Source organism: Spermophilus citellus, assembly GCF_964194105.1.
Source record: "Spermophilus citellus genome assembly, chromosome: 1".
NCBI classification, from domain to species: Eukaryota; Metazoa; Chordata; class Mammalia; order Rodentia; family Sciuridae; genus Spermophilus; species Spermophilus citellus.
In genome coordinates, this window is record NC_138182.1 from 36,798,540 (window position 1) to 36,821,351 (window position 22,812).

Genomic DNA, 22,812 nt, shown 5'->3' on the forward strand with positions numbered 1-22,812 from the left:
TAAGATTATAAAGAGAACTTTATTGGCAATTTAAGAGATTTTCAAGGATCATGTTGAGCATGCTCTATTTTGTCCTTAGGCGAAATCTGTAAAACCTAACCACCTTTAAGCTGTGACTCCATTGAAGATGCTGAGATTGGTGGGCAAAAGAGAACCATTTTAAATATATGAGTTTGAGAGTGATGAAACGATGAATCGCCATTCTGATCAGCTTGGTCTGGTGACAGGGAACTAGAGCTACACATTCACACAAACATACAGGGTCTACACACGATGGGATTCACATCCAGCATTAAGAGGAGGAAAAAAAAGAAACAGTTCATGACTCATTTCTCATGTTTAAAGAAAACTAAAATAGTAAGCACTTGAAGTCATAAATATTTATAAGCAATGCTTAATTATAAAATCTAAAGGAAAAATTCTTAACATACTGGCTTGGTATGACTAAAAGTTTTTCATTTTCACAAAGTATTTATAAAAGAACACCAACGTAAGAAAATCATTTTAATATTTTGCAATCATTTTACTATATATACATTAATATCAGTCATTTAACCCTGAAAACAACCTTCACTTATACAATGTAAAAAAATTTTTCTTGACAGGAAGTGATATTTATTGAATGCTAGAAATACTCCATTACCATAAAGCTACAAAGAGATTCATGCTCCTATGAGCAAAGTTAGGAGAACAAAAATAATTATACCAGTGATAAGCACCAAGGAAGAACTTTTTTGCACTTAGGGCCTGATTGGTTGTATCTAAACATAACCTCTAACAATAAAAGACAAAAATAACACCTCATTTGGCAAAAAATAAAAATACAAATGGAGGTCTGGAAAAAGTGAAAAATGCCCATTTTTAAAATAAAATAATAAAATCAATTGTACTTATTCTTTAGTTAATGTGACATCTGAAAAGCATATTCATCTCATTTTTCTTTAGATCACTCTCAACAACTCATATTGTTTCATTTTTTTCATCTGTTGTCACATTAAAGTAAATAGTATGTTGAATTATGTCAGCTTGCTGTAATGAATCCAACTATTAGAACTAGATCCAGAAGCTCCAACAACCTTATCTGCAACTACTCCAACATGTGAAACAGATTATTATTTATCTCTGTTAATTTTTAAGATCCCTAGCCAGACAAGATACTGTGATTTGTGTGTGTGTGCTTATGTATGTACACACAAGTCTGCCAGAGCCATGTGACAGAGTGAGTGCAACCCAGAGGGGAGATGTACAAACAAGTTTACATTATGGTCCAACTAACCCCCTAAAAGACTTGGGTGGCCAGACACTATTACTTCCAAAATAAACCTGAGGCTGAGCAATGAGGTAATTAGGGGATCTGTCACCACAATGAAGAGTCAGTGACAGGTTTGGAAAACAAAGACTAAAGCAGGATGCCTTGGCCACAGCATTCCCATGACACTGGAAAACACCAAGCAGCAACAGACACTTTTCAGGAAGAGATTAGAGGTAGGGAATCCCCTTACCTGTGGCTGAGGACCTCGGCACCTCCCAAGAGGGCATTTGCAGTAGCCTCTACCTCACCTAGTAGGAAAGTCCTGGAGTGTGCACCTGGGCATCCCTCCTCTTGGTACCAAGGGGTTTCCCCACTCATACACTATCCCCCCTGGAGAATTGGCTAAAAACAACGCTACTCTTCTCTGTCCAACTCAGTCTCAGAAAGGGGTCTCCTGTCCCGTAGGGGTCCCTGAGTTGGAGGTAATGCTGATACACTGTACACTGTAGAGCAGTAACATATGAAGTCAGCCAGTCTACTTTAAAAGTCAAGCACTCTACAGGCAACATTGGCCAGTTATTGTTCTCAGTATTAACACCTTTTACCATAGTGTGTAGTTGTGTGATAGTTTCTTCACACAACTTATAATGTGTAGGGCAAAGAAGAAATACATATTTCTGAAATATGAAAGAAAGATTTTTTTTTAAGTTCAGTGTTAAGATTCCTTAAGGGAGGGAGAAGGAGGCATATTACTTTTCCACTTTTCCACTTTCTCTTCCCATCCTTGGCTTCCAGGTAATAGAGCACTAAGGTTCCTGTGAAATTAGCTAAAGGTTCCCATTGCCCTTCCACCCGCAGAACAATTCTAGGGAATTCCTAAGCCATCTACCTCCCAAATTTGTAATCGTAACTCTGGGCATGTCTATACAGCTCTTTAATTCAGTTGCAAAATCCACAGCATTTTTTAAGCAAAATGACACAGTTGCATTCTTTAAATGCCAGCCATGAAATCATCACTTAAAAAACAAACATCAAAACCTATTTAGAATATAAATGTAAGTCAAATAAGATTTTCTTCTTAATTTTTTTTTTTTTTCTGTGCTAGAGCTATGAGCCAGGGCCTCATACATGCTAGGCAAGAGCTCTTCCAGAGCCTCACTCCCAGCCCTCTTCTTTTTTAAAGGTGTTTCGTTTGGTCTGTCGAAGACATGCCTATGACTGCTTTAAAAAGCCCTTAGGAAGAGCCTCATGGGGCATAGTAAAGTTTGATATTTTGTTCCAATGTTGTCAGGTTCTTAAACTACACTGTAGCTATGACTTCCTTCAAGAAAACCCCCCAAAATGGGTGCATCAGACACAGAGGAAAACATTCATAATTCAGTGAATTTTAGTCATACCAAATTAATAATGTAACCTATCCAAACATGCAACTTATCTTTTTCCTCCTTCAAGGACTTAAATTCCCTTCTTCACTAAATGGTTACTTTTGGGAATCAAAATCTACTGTATTTCAAGTTAAACTCGGAGGATTTTGCACAACTATAGCATGATTTTAAATTCATATTGGAATTCATTTTTCTATATTTTCCTTTATGTATCCTAAATAAGTTTTCAGAACCATAATATTTAGGGAGAGATTAAAAGAGTTTTATATCATTCTGTGAAATTCTAATAAATCTTCAGTTTATCGGGGTTTATCTCTTAGCTCAGTGTCACACAATCTACCAGATAAAAGTATGGACAAAAAGTATTTCAAATACAAAACCCTTAGCTCTGTGTCATAAATAAATTTGGGTAAAACCGCAAGCCTTCTACTGAGTCATCTCGGCAAAGATGACCCATCTTCTCTGCAAGCAGTAACCTAGGAATAAAAAGAAGAAAACTTTAATTACCTGTCCATTCAGAAACACAAACACGAACTATAAAGAACGGCAAAGGCCTAACTTACCTTTCTTTGGCCAGGAGGACAGACATTCCCACGAGCTTGGCAAACTCTTCTGATGTTAGGGATCCTTTTTCTGAAACCTGTCAAAACCACAGAACAGATTAAAAAAAAAAGTTATTAGTTTAGTACACCTCTGTACTAACCTTAGGCAGAATATATAATTGTATATACAGGAAATAATGTTCTGATTTTTCTAATAAAATCCAAAGAATGTTCACTTAAAATTAAATCTTAATAAGTGCTTAAATCTGTAAAAGTTATGGACCCAGAACAAATAGAGCAGAAGCTAAAATATCAACATGAAGCCCTTATAACATAACAGAGCCAAACACTATACTAAAGCCTAGAAAGAGTTACTGGATATTCTGAAAGGAGCACATAACAAATTTTAATCAAGTTAGTACTATATGCTTTAGTAAAGGATCCATATATATAGGTTTAGTTTAAAATGTGTGGCAGAATATCTATAGTCTTGGGGTTTTCATATAGCTTGAACTGAAACATACAATAATTATGAATTATTAAATTACACAGGTTCATCTTAAAGGCTTAACAATAGCATTTCAGGTATACTAATGGGTAAGTTTGGCAGTTTGGCCAGTTAAAATCCATCTAAACTGTATTCGCTCTTCAAATTTGTTGAAGCACAAAACAAATTCTAATGTTTTATAATGCTGTTTATGTAGGTGTTAACTTAAAGAAAAAGTTTAATTTTGTGTAACATTCTAATTAAGAAAGTTAGAACTTCAGTAGAAAAGGCAGAACTTCACTAATTCTAACTCTCCTTACTTCCAAGATTTTAAGAGGGCCAATAAGCTTCCAAAAGCTTTTAATGAATGACTTTGATTACTATGTATTCATTGTGTATAATAAATCACTGAGTCTGTGAATGTTAATTTTTTAATAAAGTTAAATTCAAAAGAAAATCTTGTTCTCAGATCAGTAAGCATTTGAGTCTTCATGGTGAGTTTTAATGAATGGAGGAAACTAGTTTCACATACTGTCTCCAGGGCCGCGGCTACCATTTCCTCTTCCTTATGGGACTGAAGCTCAATTACCATGACGCCACTGTCAAAAACCCGGAGTCTGAAAACCAGATATGTGAGAACAGAGTCAAGAATCATCTGGGATATTCAACTAGTAAGAAGAAGCACACACTTTTTATTTTCTTTTATGCCCAGGAATGAGGACAACGATAATCACACAACATTTAAAATATAATGAATGACCACAAGTAACTATGACAGAACTAAAGTGCTCCTGAATTAACAGGTAATAAGATTACTACATTTTTACTAGAATCTACATGCTAAATAAAATATGTCTGACTACCTTTCTTTTAACTCCACAGCTGAACACCTGAACTTCTGAATTTCCAGCACGTCAAACACAAACCATCTAAAGGAAAGAGCTGGTTATCCCGAGTTCCTAGGAGGAGCTCACAGTCTTATCTTCTTCCCTCAAATCAACAAGAATCTGGGAATCCCATTAGGACACACCCAGTATGATAGGATGAAAACCAGGATGACAGAAGATGCTTGTGGTGCCAGGTGAACTCTAGTCACATATAAGTTCAAGAGGACAACATTTTGCAGCATGGTAAACTTGGTTGAGCTTTTGGTTCTTTCCTGGGCAGAATCATGGTTACAGATGGCAAACTTCTGTGAAAGTTCCTTTACCTGAGAGGTAATTTCAGTGCTTCTAGCATCTTGCATGCATTCACTAAATCTTCTGGTGAGAGCAACTAATGGGGAAAAGAAATCCAGTTTACACTGCAAGTCAATAAGTGTAATGCTATATAATTGTAATGATACTAAAACATAATAGGAAATTTAAAAATTAGCATTTATCAAGAAAATTATGTGGTTTAATCATTACAAAGCAAAAGGAACTAACAAATGAGCCAAATGCTTCAATTCATTAAAGCAGTGCCTTCCAAAAGAAATACTATATATAACTTTAAAATTGTAGTAGCAACATGAAAAGTAAAGAAAAAAAAAAAAAATGGTATAGTAGCTGGGAATATAGCTTAGGAGTGCCCAAGGTCCTGAGTTCAATCCCCAGCATTGAAAAAAACCTTTTTTTGAGATGCTGATATTTAACATTTCTTTATTTTGTACTACTCTTTTAACTCTAGTATGTTACAAGCTCACAATCATCACCTGTAGCTGGCTAGTGGCACCGTTTTGGCTAGTGCAGCTTTAACAGATCACAACCATTGCAGGGACAAGCACAGCTCTGAATCATACAGGATGGCTCCAGAGGCAGCCCCCTGAGGCCTGGGTGCAAATCCCTGACAAACCACTGTCTCCAGGTGTGGCCTTGGCCAAGTTATTTAATGTAAGCCTCAATTTCCTCATTCCTAAATTATCCCTAGGATGGGGACAGTAAAGGAGCTACCTCACCGAGTGAGTGGGAGGATAAACGAGGCAACACATACAGAGGGCCTTGGCAGGTAGTGAGCACTTGCTGAGGCCACTTATGATGACTGTTCACACACACAACGGAGGCTTAGCTCTGGGCTGGGGTGAGGGCTGCAAAGGCATGTGTGAGAATCATCCGCATAGAGGTGACTGTGTTTGGCTGCTGGGACACAAAGGGAACTTGGACAGGACCTTGGAGGCCAAGGATGTGTGGGTGTGACAGGGCAGACAGAGGAGGAAGGTGGCTTTCCCTCTGCACGCTCTAAGGAGCAATCTGTATCTAACTGTCCCCCCCACCCACCCACCCCCGCTTTTATTTATTTATTTATTTATAATTAATTAATTAATTTATTTTTTTTTCTTTTAAATGACATAACAAACCCAGAAAAATTGCATATCTTTATGTGATACCATGCAATTTTTGGTATGTGTATGCATTGCATAATGTTTAAATCAAGTTAAACATGTTTATCTCCTCAGATATTTATTAATTCTCTGTGGAGAAAACTCTCAAAATCCTTTCTGCTAGGTTCTTTAAACAGACCATACTTATGTCTACAGTTAATATGCGAATAGTACCCCAGAGCTGTTTCCTCCTATCTAACTGTAACTTAGGAACAAATTAACTATTGCAGAGAAAGAGGTTCCTGCACAACCTCATTCTTCACAACAAAAATGCAGAATATTAGAGATGAAACATGTCATTCACTCCAAACCCTTATCTTAAGGGTAAGTTGGATCCCAGAGAAGTTGTGAAGCTACTCAAGGTCACTCAGCAATCACTGGCAAACCCAGATACAAAATCTACCTCCTAGATCCCAGCATAGTATTAGTTTCACCACACTACACTATTTCTCAAAATAGCTTAGATATTCACAACCTTTCCTCAAATTGTATTCACTCTAGGGGAATTTGTATTATATCAAGAAAGTCTATATTTGGCTAAGAGAGTATCTAAATATTCTGTACTTACTTCCATTCCTCGAGCCCGGTTTACTAAACAGTACACCTCTGTGAGTGACATTATTCCGCCTCGTTCCTATTGAGATTAAAAAAAAAAAAAGTATTACAATTAGCACCAGTTAGCATTTCTTAGCAGAAATCATGAATTGGAGTGAAATTACAAATCAGGAAAAATTCTTAAGAAGTTTTAAAAAACTAGACTTATACACAGGAGAGCCTATTCAGGTATCAAGAGGCATTTCACCTTCAGTATTTGGACTTTAATGTTGTTATTACTGTTTTAGCATTTACTTACTTGAAAGGAAAGGCACATGTAAGTACATTTACATGTGTAAAGTCATTCCACCTATCCCTATCATGTCACTTCATAATCCTTGAAGATTTCATGTCAAATATTTTTGCAAAAAATCTGTAATATGATCACTATGTGAAGCTATTTTTTAAAAAACTTCGTGCCAGTGTTACTTTAAAATAAGTTATTACTAAACTGTTTTTAGTATAAGATTAGGATGCACAGAATACTCATGAATATACACTGGTGCAGTGGCAATGATTATTAAGTGAAATAAAGTAATAAATAGGAAACATAGTATTAAATAAGAATACTGTCATTTTGCAGCCCCTAATGAAATGACAGACCAAATAATGACTGTCAGTGGCTGCTGACATGACAAAAAGTCAACCTGTGCCTCCTGAAGTATACAGCACTCTCTATGAAATATTCTTTCCAGAAAAAAAAAGCTCTATTTATAACAGTTAATAGGGAATATGTAAAATGGAAGCCTTATTAAAACTACACAGTCAGCCAAGCTATGAGACATTCTGGACTAAACTACCAATTTTTCAACAAATACATTTTAGGAGTGGAAGGCAGGGAGAGAGAGAGGACAATGAAAAATCCATGGACTTAAAGAGAATGAACCGGGCTGGGGATGTGGCTCAAGGGGTAGTGCGCTCGCCTGGTATGCGTGTGGCCCGGGTTCGATCCTCAGCACCACATACGAATAAAGATGTAAAAATAAATAAATAAATTCTCTCTCTCTCTCTTTAATAAATAAATAAATAAAATAGCAATTTAAGAATTTCTAAAACTATAAAAAAAAAGAGAGAATGAACCAAAACTTGAGAGACAAATCAATTAATTATAATGTATTCTGATTTGAAAAAACAAACTATAAGAGAAAATGTAAACACTAACTAGATATTTGATATTAGGGATCATTAGGTGTGAAATAGGATTTTAGTTACATTTAAAGATGTCTTATCATTACAGTTACTGAAATATTTACAGATAAAATGATGTGATATTAGGATCTGCTTTAAAATAACTTTGGAAGTTGGTTTATAGATGAAGCTGGGTGATGGGCACATAGGAGATTCATTATATTACTGATTTTGGCATATGCTTGAAATACTTCTTGATACAGAGGCTTTAATAAAGTTTTGGTCACCTGAATATTGTTACACTAGATGAATCTGCATTACAGAATTATTAATAGTATAATATACATTATGGACTAGATAAACAGAAACATCTATAGAAAAATATAATACATTTTTAAATTAGAAAAGCATATTAAATAGATTTATAGTTATAGATATCTGAAATGCAAATTGAAAGCAATTTAGAGTATTATAAAGACTCATTAATAAGTACACTAGACTAATTTAATATTCCTGAAAAAAAAATAGTATGTTGATTGATAGTAACCACATCATGAAAGGAGTTAGGCTCTTGTTAAGCTTTGTGATATCATGGAAATAATTTAACATAGTTTTTTTTTTTATTGGTTGTTCAAAACATTACAAAGCTCATGATATATCATCTTTCATACATTTGACTCAATTGGGTTATGAACTCCCATTTTTACCCCAAATACAAATTGCAGAATCACATCGGTTACACACTCACATTTTTATATAATGGCATATTAGTGACTGTTGTATTCTGCTACCTTTCCTATCCCCTACTATCCCTCTTAACATAGTTTTTAAAGTATATTAGGTTTGGTTTTACCTCTAAAGGCACCTGCAATATTCCAGCCAGCTGTTTGGCCAGCTGCATGTGGTACTGTGTTCCTGAGCCGTAGGTTTCTCTGGTAACTGGGTTAGCTATTCCCATGCTCAGCAAGTAGGACTTAAACCTGATGGTCTATAATGAGAGGAGAAAATGCATGAGAAGACAATGTAGAACTCTTTTCTCAACCCCAACATTTGAAATCCTTCCATCAGAAATTCAATTCTGCTCAATTTTCTCTATATACCTATTTCTTCACTATGTTTCTATGCCATGAACTAAAAGGCAGTGGATTTCTAGTAGTTCCTTGCAGAAATCTGAATTATTCTCCTTCCTTCTATGTTTATCTCTCATCCTGTTTATATCACAAGTTTGGTGTGAGAGAGAATTTATATAATGACAATATATTTAATATCAACCAAATGATACAAGTGAAAATTTGGGGAAAATAGGTGACCAGATTGTAGATAAATTTAATGAAACAGACATCAAATTTAGGGGTGTATGAAATAGCCACTCCTTACATCTTTCATTATGTTTTTTATACTTCAAGAAAAGGCATTGGAACAAACTTGAATCCTACTAGAGTTAACAAAATTTTTATGGTCCACTTTTTCTTTAGCACTTTCACATACCCTCAAGTTCTAAAGGAAATGAAATGTTACTTTAAAAAGTAAACTGGGAATCTGAGGATTGTAGCTCAGTGGTAAGATGACCTTGGGTTCAATCCTCAGGAGAAAGGAAGGAAGGAAAGGGAAGGGAGGAAGAGAGACAGCAAGCAAGCAAACTGGAAAGCCACAAAGACATGGGTGTATTATTGGTGCCACGTGGTTTCTAAGACCTTAAAGGGCATCTTTACCTCATCTTCTGTGATGTCACCCTGCTTCTCTTTAATTTTATTAGCAATTGATTTTGCTAACTCCACCATTTCCTTAGCCTGTCAAAAGAAAAGACTAAAAAGAAACAATGTCCCCAAAGTATCTTCTAACAAAACATATTTTCAAAATTGCAGCATAGCTGGTATGAATTTTGGAGGTGTAAATAACATATACCTTGATCATTAGCTTGCTGAGGTCTTCAAAGGCCTGAAATGAGAAATGTAATTTTTACTGGAATCCATCTAAAGAATGAAAATGAATGAAGCATCCTCTATTTTCTTCCCTATAATACAAATTTATGAAATTTCCTTAGAAATATCAATTGTTAATAAAATAATTATATAAGTAATACATCTACCTTATCTTATAACATCCACTCTACCTAAGAAACCATACATTTTTCAAAATAAAGTGCAACAAAAACTTTTCAGATTTTCAAAAATAATATAATTATTGATTAAACAAACAAAAGGAAACATAAATTATAGTCTAAAATATTATTTACTATTACTTGACACAAATCAGATAATCTGTCACTGGTTTTCCTGATAGGAGATCAAGAATCAAGGGTCTTGTAAAGCTTTCCTGGTTGAAAATGGCATTGAACAGCTGCATGAATACCCTTTTGGGCTCAGGTATTTTGGCTGCAATAATAGCTATGATTTAACTGAAGCAGCCTCAGCCTGCCATTACTAAATGTTTATACTTGTAGCTTTGGATATGGTGGATATCACAAAAAGTATTCCAAAGCCACCAAATGTATCTGAATAAAATCTAACAGTTGTTTCATTTACTACAGCAAAAATACTCTTCAAACTTCATCAAACATGTTTCCAATAAATTATTTCAAGTTACTGAAAATATCCTGCCAGTGCAGAATTTATCTAATTGACGTGTACAGATGTTATCTTTTTAAAAGCAATCAAGCAACTTGTCATTAATTGAAAAATTGGTCCAGAGTGACTGGATATATATAATAGTGGCTCTGATCAGCTTATGCCCATCTGCAGAAAAGTATCCTCCATCTGCAAAAGAATTTTGCTAAAAGAATAGAGTGTTGTATAAGATTCTGATGGCCAGCACCAAGGTTAATACTGAAAACAAAGGGTAATGTGCACACACCTAACAGGAATTTCCTCAGATAAACAAAAGGCTTAAACACTGAATTCTTATCAGCAACAGCCAGCAAATGCAGGAAACCTTCTGTGGGAAGCTCTGGGCACTAGCTCTGAAGCCAAGTCAATCTAACATTTAAATGGGGGCAAATCACACACCAACTGAGTTTTCAACAATAAAGCAGGCATTTTATACACTTAGATTTTTAAGTATATAAAATGTTAATAAATTTCTTATACTTGTGTAAAGGAAACTAATAGCATAAAATCTGAATTGAAATCACTTTATTGTATTACATTTTCATAGAAAAAATATACTAAAATGGTGAGACCACACGGAGTACATACAATTGCCTCTACTGTTTATAAATGATCAATAAAAAATATTTTAGTTTCTTATAAGAGTTTTTAAAAAATATTTTAATATAAAACATAAATAAAAGCTTTTTTACTTCTATTTCTGTTATTATTCTGAAATTTGGAATTACGAACTATCAAAAACAAGGGATGATAAAGCCATTATAATATACAGTAAAGCAAGATGAATGCACATACCCAATTCTATTACTTTGTCGGTTTACCAAACTTTCTTTCTGTCTACTGTACCTATAACCAAATTTCTGCTCCAATTTTGAGAAAAACCGTATCTATTTAAAAACGATGGGTACCCTCTTAAGCTGACTTATAGCTCCTTCTTATTGGCTTTTAGTCATTACCTTAGTTATTAGTTTCAGTAACTCAATATATTCTTGAATTTTCAGTATCAATATCCTTGATTCTGCACCTTTGAGTAGTATTCCATTCCCTCAACCTGGATTCCTCTATTCCCTGCTGCTCACTGTTAGCACCTCCTTGTCTTTTAGGACTTTAACCCGATATTCCTGCTATTAACAAGCCTTCCTTGACCTCAAGGGAAATTAGAAGTCAACTGGTGTCCCTGCGCAGCCTGTTTTCTCTGCACAAGGCCTCTCTCACTGTCGCTGTTTGTCTGGCCCTTGGCCCATGCCTGGAGCACCACCACAGTGCCGACAGCAGAGCAGAGAGCAAGAACAATCTGCTAAACCAACCTGTGGTCTGCACGACAAGGCACAATGCTTATGGAGAATCCTTTGAGCTTGTGACTCCATGAAAATTAGACTGAACTGGAATAACTTATGCATAAATTAAGAAAAACTTGAGGGGCTGGGACTTAGCTCAGTGGCAGAGCATTCGCCTAGTATGTGTGGGGCACTGGGTTTGATCCTCAGCACCACATAAAAAAATAAAATAAAGGTATTTGTGTCCACCTACAACTAAAAAACAAATATTTTAAAAAAAGAAAAACTTTATTTTGAACATAACACCAAGTGAACATGGCAGAAAAAAGAATATTAATAATGCAAAGTAGTTCACTGTTCCATGCCATCTCCTTACGTATTAACACAGAAGATGACAGTGAGTGTGACAGAAGAGCATCGTACCAGAGAACAGTGATGCTCTGAGGCCCTGTGGCACTGTGCCCTTGCCTACGAGGCAGGAGACCATGGCACTCATCCCCCTTGCTCCAGATCTAGCCACTTACTCTCATTTCTTCTCTGAATAATAAAAACTCTTCTAAATGTTAAATGTTAAACGTCAGAATTTTATGGGAATAGAGGATTCTGAAGAGATTTAAGCTGGGGCCGCATAGTTAGTGAATCTCTCTAAATCCCAACATAAAGGCAGACAGGCAACTACATCTTAAAACCAGAGACCACCAGGCATAGTGGCACATGCCTATAATCCTACTGACATAGAAGGCTGAGGCAGAAAGATGGCAAGTTCAAGGCCAGCCTCAGCAACTTAGCAAGACTGTCTCAAAATAAAATAAAAAGAGCTGGGATAAAGCTCAGTGGTAGAGCACCTGTGGGTTCAATCCCTAGTATCACAAAACAAACAAACAAAACCAAGAGCCCACAGGCAATATATACTACAAAGCTAAATGCCACAATGTTGGCATAACCCCCAGAGGAACATGCAGGTAATAAAGAGTGACAAGATCTGCATGATGTTGGCACTAGGCAGGAAAGAGAAAAGGGAAGCACATAAAAATAAATAAAAGAAAGGTATTGTGTCGGTCTATAATAAATTAATAAAAGCTGATATGAGCTATGAAAGGACAATAAATCAGAAATTAGACGAAGAGGTTCAGGAAAGGATTAAACATGAAAAATCATTTTGAAATAAAGCCTACCACTAAACAACACACAAGAATGAATAAAAACAACAGATAACAATTTAAGAGACATGTCTAAAAAAGGGAAATTTTCTAAATCAAAGTAAAATAAAGAAAGAGATAAAAGGCATTTGAAAGATAATAAAAAACAGTTCAAAATGGCAGTGACGTTGCAATACAGAGCTAATAGAGTTTCAGAAGGGAAAAACATCCAGGCAATCTTTAAAATTAAACAGAAAAACTTCTTGAAATTAAAAAAGTTTCTGAAACTACATACTGAAAAAGCACATTGTATACCTTAGAACAATAATCCAGAATAGCAGTCACATTTTATTATTGGGTTTAATAATAAGGAAAAAAAGAAATCTTTTAGGAAATTTAGTCTATTTAGGAAAAATAATACATGACTCCCTTTTAAATTTTTTTTTAGTTGTTGATGGACCTTTATTTTATTCATTTATTTATATGCAGTACTCAGAATTGAACCCAGTGCCTCACACATGTGAGGCAAGCGTTCTACCACTGAGCCACAACCCCAGACACAGAAATGACTCTTAAAGGAAAAAAAATTAATTATCCTCACTCTTTGTTTTTTTAATTTTTAAGGTGTTAATGGATCTTTATTTTATTCATTTATTTATATGTGGTGCTGAGAATCGAACCTAATGCCTTGCACATGCTAGGCAAGCGTTCTACCCACTAAGCCACAACCCCAGTCCCATCCTCACTCTTTGACAGTAACACTTATGCCAGACAAAAAAGGTGAAAGGAATATACTAAAGGCACTAAAGGAAAAGAAAACGTGGTCAAGGATTTTAAATTGAGCAAAAGTGGCTGTCAAGTGTAAGGAACACAGGCATACCAGATACAAGGAATACTGTGCCCACGAGCACCTCCTGTAAAATCTACTAGAAAATGACCTGGGATAACCAAAATGACCAGTGGTAGTTGTCATAAGGACTGTCGGAATTAAATATTCTCCTGAAAGTGAGACTAAATGGGAGCTGGGGATGAGGGAGAAGGATGTGTGCAGGGGCTGAATGCTTAGATGATATGGATGGAGCACCCCTATTTTTAATGGAAAAAGAATGGGGAGAACACATACAAAAATATTATTTTTTGCTATTTTAGTAATTATTTGGCGGTGTTGCCCTGAATTTGAATTGAAAGAACTGGTACAATCTCATGAGGCTCTTCATAAACAACAAAATCTTAGCTCCGACTATTGAAAAGGCTGAAAAATAAATATCAACTCAATAGCTGTGGACACAGATTGTGATTTTCAAATATTATTTATCATTAAAAATAAAATAAAATAAACAGTTTCTCAGTTAAATGTTGATTTGAGATCTACAGCAGGAAATGTATAAGATGGCCCTGGAACTTCTGTTATATCATATATCAAGGAAACTACCAAAGTCCACCAGGTCATGTCAAAAGCACTCAGGAGCCAACCTGAAGAGGCTCCTACTTGCCAAAGATAGAATGATCTCAGCTTCAAACAGAATAAATAATTGCCACTGAGTGAACCCCATCAATACATTAAAATTCATGGTGACATTTAAAAAAAAATCTACTCAGCTTCAAAGGATGATAAGGAACTAACTTATTCTGTTGATAATAAAGGAAAAAAACCAATTATCTTGCCTTTCCTTTATGAACTATGTCAGTGGAAAACCAAATTGCAGTTGAAGAGAAGTAGCTCTCTAAATAAAAAATATTCTAACTAACAGGTATGAAAAATAAACAGAATACCACCATTTGTAATCATCCATGAACTAAGAAATATTGAACCTTAATAGCTACTAATATAACAACAACAACAAAATTAAGATGAAAGAACACAGTATCGCCTCTCATCTTGCCAAAGACTGAACATGAGTGTTGGATTTACCTGCTCATTTGCAGGAAATAAAAATACAATTTGCATGGCTAAAGAACACCCAAAACTTTATCATAAATAAGTATTCAGCAAAACTATACCATGGGCATTTAATAGATCAAATGTTCTAATTCCTCAACAATAATATATATTTTCAATTAGCAATCCCAGAATAGGAATTCAAAAATTATTTGCTTTGGGTTAATGCAATGGAGCAACCAATCATGGACTGAAATCTCCAAAACTGTAAGCCAAAATAAACCTTTCTTCTTGTAAATTGATTGCTTCAGGTATCTTGTTAGTATAACACAAAGCTGACTAACAAGATCATGATGTGTTTAGATATATTAATTACAGAATCTAATCATAACTGGCTTTCTTAACCAGAGTTCTTTCCCCTTTACTTGAATTTCCTCTTTTATGATGAGGTTTTAAAGCATCATAATATATATAGACAGTATAATCTCTGAGTATGAGTGATAGGCTGGTTGGAGCCATTCTTATTGTCTAGTATCTCATCTTAATTGGTCATCAGTATAAAACTGTGTGGTGGCTAGCTGGGAACAGTGGCCATAGAACAGCATTTTTCTCTCAACTAAGTTAATCAAACTTCCAAAATAATTATACTGAGAACCTTGAACTCATTAGGAGTATCCTCTAATCAATTACATCTTTAAAGTTTGCATATAACATTCTATGATGTTCTCTAACAGAAAACAAAATTGGGTTTCTTTTTTATTTTTAGAAAAAGCTTTTAAAATGTGTTTAGGTTAACTTAATGCCAGCCTGAGGTAAACCCATTACAGGAAAGAGGAAACTGCAGAGTTGCATGCAATTTAAATATTATTCATATTACAAAATGGAATTAGTCACAGCTGTATCCAAAAGAATAAACACAGATAGCTGAAAAAGATGACTGACTGGAACTTATTAAGAGTTACCTCAGAAATATTTTTGTCAGTTTCTTTTCTCTTTTCTTCCAGTTTCCTTTCAATACCTACAATTCCTACAGCTCTTACTCTTCCTGGCTGGAAAAAAAAAGAAAATACAGAACATAAAACATACTAAATGGGAAGGAAACAAAATCTTTTGCGAACCACATTGTTTTCAATGGCGGGAAAGGACCACAAAGAACCAAAGAAAAACAACATACAATTACATCTAGCTTCCTTTCAAAACATTTTTCTGTTTCTGACTGTACATAATGTCTTTGAATCGGTAAAGAAAAAGCAAATATACAAAAAATGACCATTTTATTCTGTATTTAAATAAAAATTAAATTTCCTATTCATGTTTGTTTTTCGGCAAGCTAAGTCAAATGTTTAAAAGGGTCTCAAATGTATAAAAAATTATAGCTAATTTTTTTGATACTTGACAGTTATACAAACTACTTCATAAATTTGAGAGCCTGTTCATAGTTTGTGATTTAGACTAAATGCTATAAAAATTAATTTTTTTACCCAAATAACACTATTTTGTTTTTGGCAAGTTCTGTGGTTACAGAGTATTATTTTTTTTTTTTTTCAATCCTGAGGATTGGATCCAGGGCCTTGCACATGCTAGGTAAGCATTCTACCATTGAGCTACATTCCCAGCCTTTTTAAAAATTTTTGTTTTGGGCTGGGGATGTGGCTCAAGCGGTGGCGCGCTTGCCTGGCATGCGTGCGGCCCGGGTTTGATCCTCAGCACCACATACCAACAAAGATGTTGTGTCCGCCGAGAACTAAAAAAAAATAAATATTAGAAAAAAAAAATTTGTTTTGAGACAGGATCTCGATAAGTTGCCCGGGCTGGACAATCTTAATGAAGATGCAAGAACAGAGTTGAAAATACTGGATTAATATATAGTTTTAAAAATACCTGGGGTCCTCTATTTGTTTGTATTGACTGAGACACTGGCATGTTCTCCCATCTTCTTTGTGTCATTTCCTCTGATAAACGCCTGTAAAACTGTTATGTACAGACATATACGTTAAGTGAGTCAGTAAAGTTGTGGCATCCTTGGACAAATTAGTATAAAAGTCTGTTGTTCAGCCTTGTACAACAAGCCTAGAATTCTCACAGACATCAAAGGAAATCAAAGGAAGTTCTTTTCTTGGCTCAACTTCAGAAAACACAAAGGAAAAAAAAAAAGTTACTGACCTATATAAAGCGAACTACTTTCAACAAAGAGATGAGTGACAATGAAACAAATCAGACTTACTTTAAACAATACTGCATATATAGATTATTTTCAATCTAGAGTGAAAGAAACACAGAGCCAGGAAATATACACAACGCTTTTTCCATGAAGGATACAGAGAATAATTTGTCTAATTAAAATGTGAAGCCAAAAATTAGGGACAAAACATGCTCACTAAATTGAATATATTTTTCAACTATGGTGAGACTGGACTTCAGTCACTAACTTATATTTGCTTAGTGACTACTGTATGTGCTGCTGAAAAGAAAAATTATATATATATATTCATGAGGAGATAAACATACCTGCAAATAAACACCTGTACAGTAATTCATTAATCAGAATATATAGACTCTATACTGTAGCATAAGTACTTAAGTGATTAGATTTTTGTGGAGCCTGCTTTAAGGCTGGTGAGCTTTCAGATATTACCTCAGTTTAACATTTCCCTGCACAAGACACTGTTTTCCCTCCCCTTTCCTTTCTCTCTCTTCTGCCCTCACTCTTTCTGATATAAGAGATCAAGCCCATGGTCTTGCACACACTAGTTAATCACTCCACCACTGAGCTACACCCACAGCCCCCATACTCTTTAATCAAACTACACCACTGAAAACTTTACTAGTAGCCAAGTAGCATGACTTAGCATATTTACAGCCTCAGCTCCCTCCTGTGACCACACCTTCATGCTTTCTGTTCCCATTAAAACCTAAATTCATATTCTCTACTGTCGATAAGGCTTAAGATGTAAAAAGATTTTACTGTAAAAATATGGGAGAAACCTGTTATATTGCCTTCTATTATATTAAACCACACACACCCACACACACACACCCCCCCACACACACACACACACTTTTCTAGTCCAATTTTATTGATATGGAAGCTTACCTCAATCTGGCCATGCTCTTTGAAGGAGAGTTTGATATAGGAGTTTTTACTACTCTGGAATGGGCCAGGTTCTTTGGTAGGAGGAGCTGGGTGCAGATGAACCACTATTTTGGCACTGAAGAAAGAGCAAATGTAACATATTTAACTACCTTTAAAAATAAAAAGACTAATTCCATTTTCATAACTTTTAATATATTTCCAAATCACTCTTAAATTCATGAGGAAACAAAGAATATCCCGAAAGATATCCTTTTAAAGTTCCTAGTAATTCATTATCAATGAAACTTTTCCTTGATACCAAAAAATTACAAGCAGTTATTTAAAACTTATAAACTATAAACCAAAAAGTTTCAAGTTACAGCTGTACAGATTAAAGAAAAGTATAGTTTTGAAAAAATAAGTTCAAAATAAATTTTCAAAACTACTTAAGGTTTTCCATCCACATGGTCATCATAGGGTGCCTAAAATTTCTGCCAAAGCATATTACCTTACTCATTTGAAAACAGAATACGAAAACTTATCTGTAAAACTGGCCAGCTGATATTTTATTAAAACTCCATCCAAAACTAACATTTTACAGTGTCATCTGTTGGAAAATGCCACTCAATGAGCAGCATGATCTAGAAAGATCCAATGGTAAAACAGAAACTACTATTATCTTTATTACAACATTACTTTCTATGCTTTTAAAAATACCACCATATTTGTTCAGCTTTATAAGTCTGTTTTCCTCCCAATTTTCAACCTTCTCAATATACAACCCATAAAGATGAACAAAACTTAAAAAAACACATAGTCAAAATGTCCTGGATACCTAGCTAAGAGCCCTTTAGGATCATGTTCTAGATGTTCTTATTACTCCATTTAACATTTCTTTGTGTGGCCCATATGGTTGCCTAAATATCACCGTAAAATTAAAATAACATGAGTTGGGCCTCCTCAGACTAACACAAGCTTTGTAAGTGAACTGAGGCCAGCCTCATGAGATTCTTTTCCTCTTCCTTTGTGGTGAATGTCTTTAAAGACAGGCGAGGCCAGCAAATAAACTATGTGAGCAGAATCACTGGACCACATGGAATAAGCCATCAACTAAAGCAACAAAACTATGACAATCATGATAAAGTGACTGAGCAAGAGCATTTCACACTCTTATTCAAAACCCTTGGCCCTGTTATCAGATTCTGTCAAAGGAAACCCAACAAAAGCTGTAAGATTATGATACAAAATAAAGTTTAAAAATTCCAAAGTGTGCATAAAATACCCAAGTCAATTTTTCATATCTTTTTATTGAGTCATTCTATTATCACATTTCATCAAATTTAAAACCTATGAAATGAAAAAAGAATCCCAATTTCAGGAGCTAAAGTTAGGGGCTGGTATACAGCTCTATGGTAGAGCACTTGCCTAACTAAGGCCCTGATTTAAAAAAAAACTGAAATATATATGTGTTTATATCAATGTAATCTTCTAATCATTTGAGAAGAGGGACTGGGAACTACAGGGGGATATCTGAGAAGAGTTAACATAGCATGTAACTGAATTCCTCCTCAATGGAGATATTTTTTAAAATAAGACACTATTTTGAACGTAAGTATTCTAAATATTTTTATTACATAGTTTAGATTACCCTGGAACACAGCAGAGGAAAGATCAAATGATCCGGAATATCCCTACGATTTTACTTTCTATAATGTAATAAGATTGAAAAACATGCAAAGGAGGAAATACAAATTACAGAAACAATCTACTCTAAAAATCTATGGCTTACTTTTTTCAAAATGTTAGTTTGTTTCTTTAATGTCACATAATCTTCTTTAGTAGCCATATCATTATTGTTTAAGGCATACACTACATTTCCAGTGAAGTTCAACATTGTTTTAACATCTATTGAAAAGTCTAATTATGCTAAGCCTAAAGAGGGACCAAGATAGAAAACACTATCCCATGCCAAGAATATTTGTTCATTATCCTGAATCACAAGCACTTAAGATGTAAAGTCAAAATTTTGGGAATGCTTGAATAAATAAGAACATCTGAACCTATATTTCACACCAGAGTGGCCACATCTCCTAGTCTGCCTGGGAAGGTTTCATTATTATGCTATTGCCCTAATTGTTAAATGCACCTCCTCCTACTGCTCAAATATTCTGTTTTGCAAAATAGCTATTATGATGCTCTATTTAATTCTGATACCTGAACAACTTGAACCTGAAAAATAAATTTAATGATCAGCTAGAAATAGTACCAAAGTCAGTAATTTTTCTCAGATAGGTCATTTCTGATTTCAAGTACTGAATGACAGGCACAGATGTGAAAGCCAAGTCTCTGTGGAAATGCACACAATGCTAGTAGGGCCACATTTATTTATTATGAACCAAGAATATCATAGCAAACCTTAGTACTTAATTTTTACTTAAAGAATTGGTCTAAGCGGGGAAAATAACCTTCTTTGGGGGCTTCCTGACTAACAGTGGGAGAGGAAGAATTTTTTATGAATAAAGGCTATACCATGTAGACCTCACCTCTTCCCAATTCCAGCTGCCTGTTCCTCAATGAATACAATGTGGGACAGAGGAATGGCCATGCAGCACTCCTAGGAGGAAATCAGTAGAAACAAGATCCATAATACTAGTCAGCAACCCTTGTTTTATAACATCAGTGCCCTATATTTCTAAGGGATTTAATAATTTTAAAAATGTTGCTTTATTTCTTAAATAAACTTAAGGAAGGATTAAATGAAAATGATACTGTGGTGGCATATTACTGTTTAGGCAAACCTAAGAGGTACAAAAGCAGTCATAACTATACCTTTGTTTTCACAGTGGGGATAGTTTCTTAAAGTAACTTATATGAAAACGTTTTATATGTAATTTTTCTTATATAGAAAAGAAAAAATAGACAAAACAATTTCAAGGAGTGCATTATATGGATGATTTTTCTTCTTTATAACTTCCCATTCTTTACTCATACACACACACACACACACACACACACACACACACACACTAAAACAAAATATTGATGTAACCTCCTTTTATTAGTACATATAATTTTAAAATTATTATTCAATGCCAGGTTTAGTCACACACACCTATAGACCCAGCTATAGGGAGGCTGAGCCAGGAGGATTGCTTGAGTCCAAGAGTTTGAGGCCAGCCTGGGCAACAGTAAGACCTTGTTTGAAAAATAAATAAAGTGAGCTGGGGATGTGGCTCAGTGGTATAACACTGGCCTACTGTGCATGAGATTCTGGGCTGGATTCCCAGTGCTGCAATAAACTGATTGATTGATTGATTAAAAATTATTTTACGTGACTGGTATATAATCCGTCTAAGGATTTCTCCAAATCGGCCTCTTTACATCATGATCAAAAAAATTATACTGATTCATTAATTTATCAAACATGGGTAAATGACTCCCACCTTCCCCTAAAAACATTGATTTCCTGAATATATAATTATTTTAAAAGAATTAGACAACATTAGCCATTTATAGAATACATTATCAATGTGGGCAAAAACTGGTTCTTGAAGGCAAAAAAAGTCAGATATTGTAATGGTTAGTGGCCTTTCAAAGAGTACAGTATAGAATGTGAGGGTGATCTGGCTGCAACATCTGCCTCCCCACTGATCACCAGGGTTGATTCAGCTGATCTGAATGGCTAGGGGGGTGTCTCCTTCCTCCCTCACCGCTCCACATGCATCCCTCCCGAAGCTTCATGATAGAGGAGCTTCCCCAGTAGAGGAGGGCCATTCTTCCATCAAGGTATAGGGGTAGCTGCACTCCCCTGTAAGAACCTCCAAACAAGCTCTCAAAGTATATAGTTTATCTGTAGTATTACAATTTCATGGGTGCTGGCGTATAGCTCAGGGGTTGAGGATGTGCTTAGCATTTGTGAGGCCCTGAGTTCATCCCCAGCAAAATAAATAAATGAATTAATTAAGTAGTTAGTTAATTCATTGTGAGTAACTGGTCAGGAAAATGAAAACAGATGAGATAGCTTATTTCACTGACAACGCTGAAATTATTATGTCAGATATTTACTTTCAAGTTAAAGATCTTTACAATGAAGATATCAGCTCTATATAACTTACTCTCCCTTCTTAGAGATTATAAAAATGAGGTTGGGAGGAGTTCCTCTCTTTCAGAATGACAAAGAGGTAGTCCTCAGTGTCCAGGTGAAGCACATGACAGTCTCACCTCCTAACTCTCAGCAACAACCCGGGAGAACAGGTTGTTTGGGGGACAGTTGAAGTCTTTCTTAAGGATCTTTCACAACTGAGAGAAGAACTCCCCTGCTAAATACTGAACACCCGGCCTGACTGTTGCTTAGAAACACAGGAATCACCATGGTTCTCCTTTCAGTAACTACACAGGCTTTTCCCAAGTCGAATGAGAGAAAACACCCTCAACTCCACTCTCTGTACACCATTCAAAGAGATCATGTGGACACACTCTTCTGATGTTCTAAAAAGGAAAGTGTGTGACAAGGGGGAAAGACAAAAAAAGAAGCGAAAAACTTGAATGATTTAAAACCTAGAACAGATGCTAAAGGTTGTATCTTACATGATTTTTCTGATCTCTCCAAATCAGTCGGTGTGTACTAAGGAGGAGGGTCCCAGCATCAAATTTTATCTAGAAAGATAAGACCATCATCACAAAAGATTAATAATGTCATTCAATGTCCAGATTTTTTTCTCTTTAATCATAAAATATGAGTTAAATCATGAACATTTTCAAATTAGTTTTATCACAAATTAAAAAGAAGCAACACTATACACATTTCATAAATAAAAGCTATAAACACAGCCATGATATAATTAGGGGAAAACTGGAAAAAATTGAGATGTATAATAATAGACGAGTGGTAAAAAAAGTGTGCCACATCCATTCAACCACATTCATACTATGGAATCCATGCAGAGGTTAAATGAATGACAATGTAGAATCATTATGGTTATCATGGAATTTAAGAGAATTGGTGAGGAAAAAGCAATTTGCAGCATATAACATATAATGTAATCCTCAAAAGACATGTTTGTAATACACACACGCGCGTGCGCGCGCGCA

The 22,812-nt window shown here is 35.2% G+C and overlaps 1 protein-coding gene across 3 annotated transcripts in view; it reads right to left on the reverse strand.

The window, feature by feature from the left end:
• Positions 1-22,812, reverse strand: part of VPS36 (vacuolar protein sorting 36 homolog) — a 30,805-nt gene continuing 7,993 nt past the window's right edge. The window contains exons 2-14 of one of the 3 annotated variants that reach the window (XM_081283269.1): positions 22,309-22,377; positions 20,265-20,335; positions 17,743-17,857; positions 16,530-16,619; positions 15,611-15,697; positions 9,653-9,685; positions 9,460-9,537; positions 8,601-8,735; positions 6,594-6,659; positions 4,877-4,941; positions 4,199-4,283; positions 3,201-3,277; positions 1-3,113 (exon numbers count right to left, since the gene is read on the reverse strand). In XM_081283269.1, the coding sequence (XP_081139395.1) occupies positions 3,020-3,113; positions 3,201-3,277; positions 4,199-4,283; positions 4,877-4,941; positions 6,594-6,659; positions 8,601-8,735; positions 9,460-9,537; positions 9,653-9,685; positions 15,611-15,697; positions 16,530-16,619; positions 17,743-17,857; positions 20,265-20,335; positions 22,309-22,377 (1,065 nt within the window). In that variant the 3' untranslated portion in view covers positions 1-3,019. The remainder of the gene's footprint in view (positions 3,114-3,200; positions 3,278-4,198; positions 4,284-4,876; positions 4,942-6,593; positions 6,660-8,600; positions 8,736-9,459; positions 9,538-9,652; positions 9,686-15,610; positions 15,698-16,529; positions 16,620-17,742; positions 17,858-20,264; positions 20,336-22,308; positions 22,378-22,812) is intronic. The other 2 variants (XM_081283270.1, XM_081283271.1) reach the window with 2 other exon arrangements.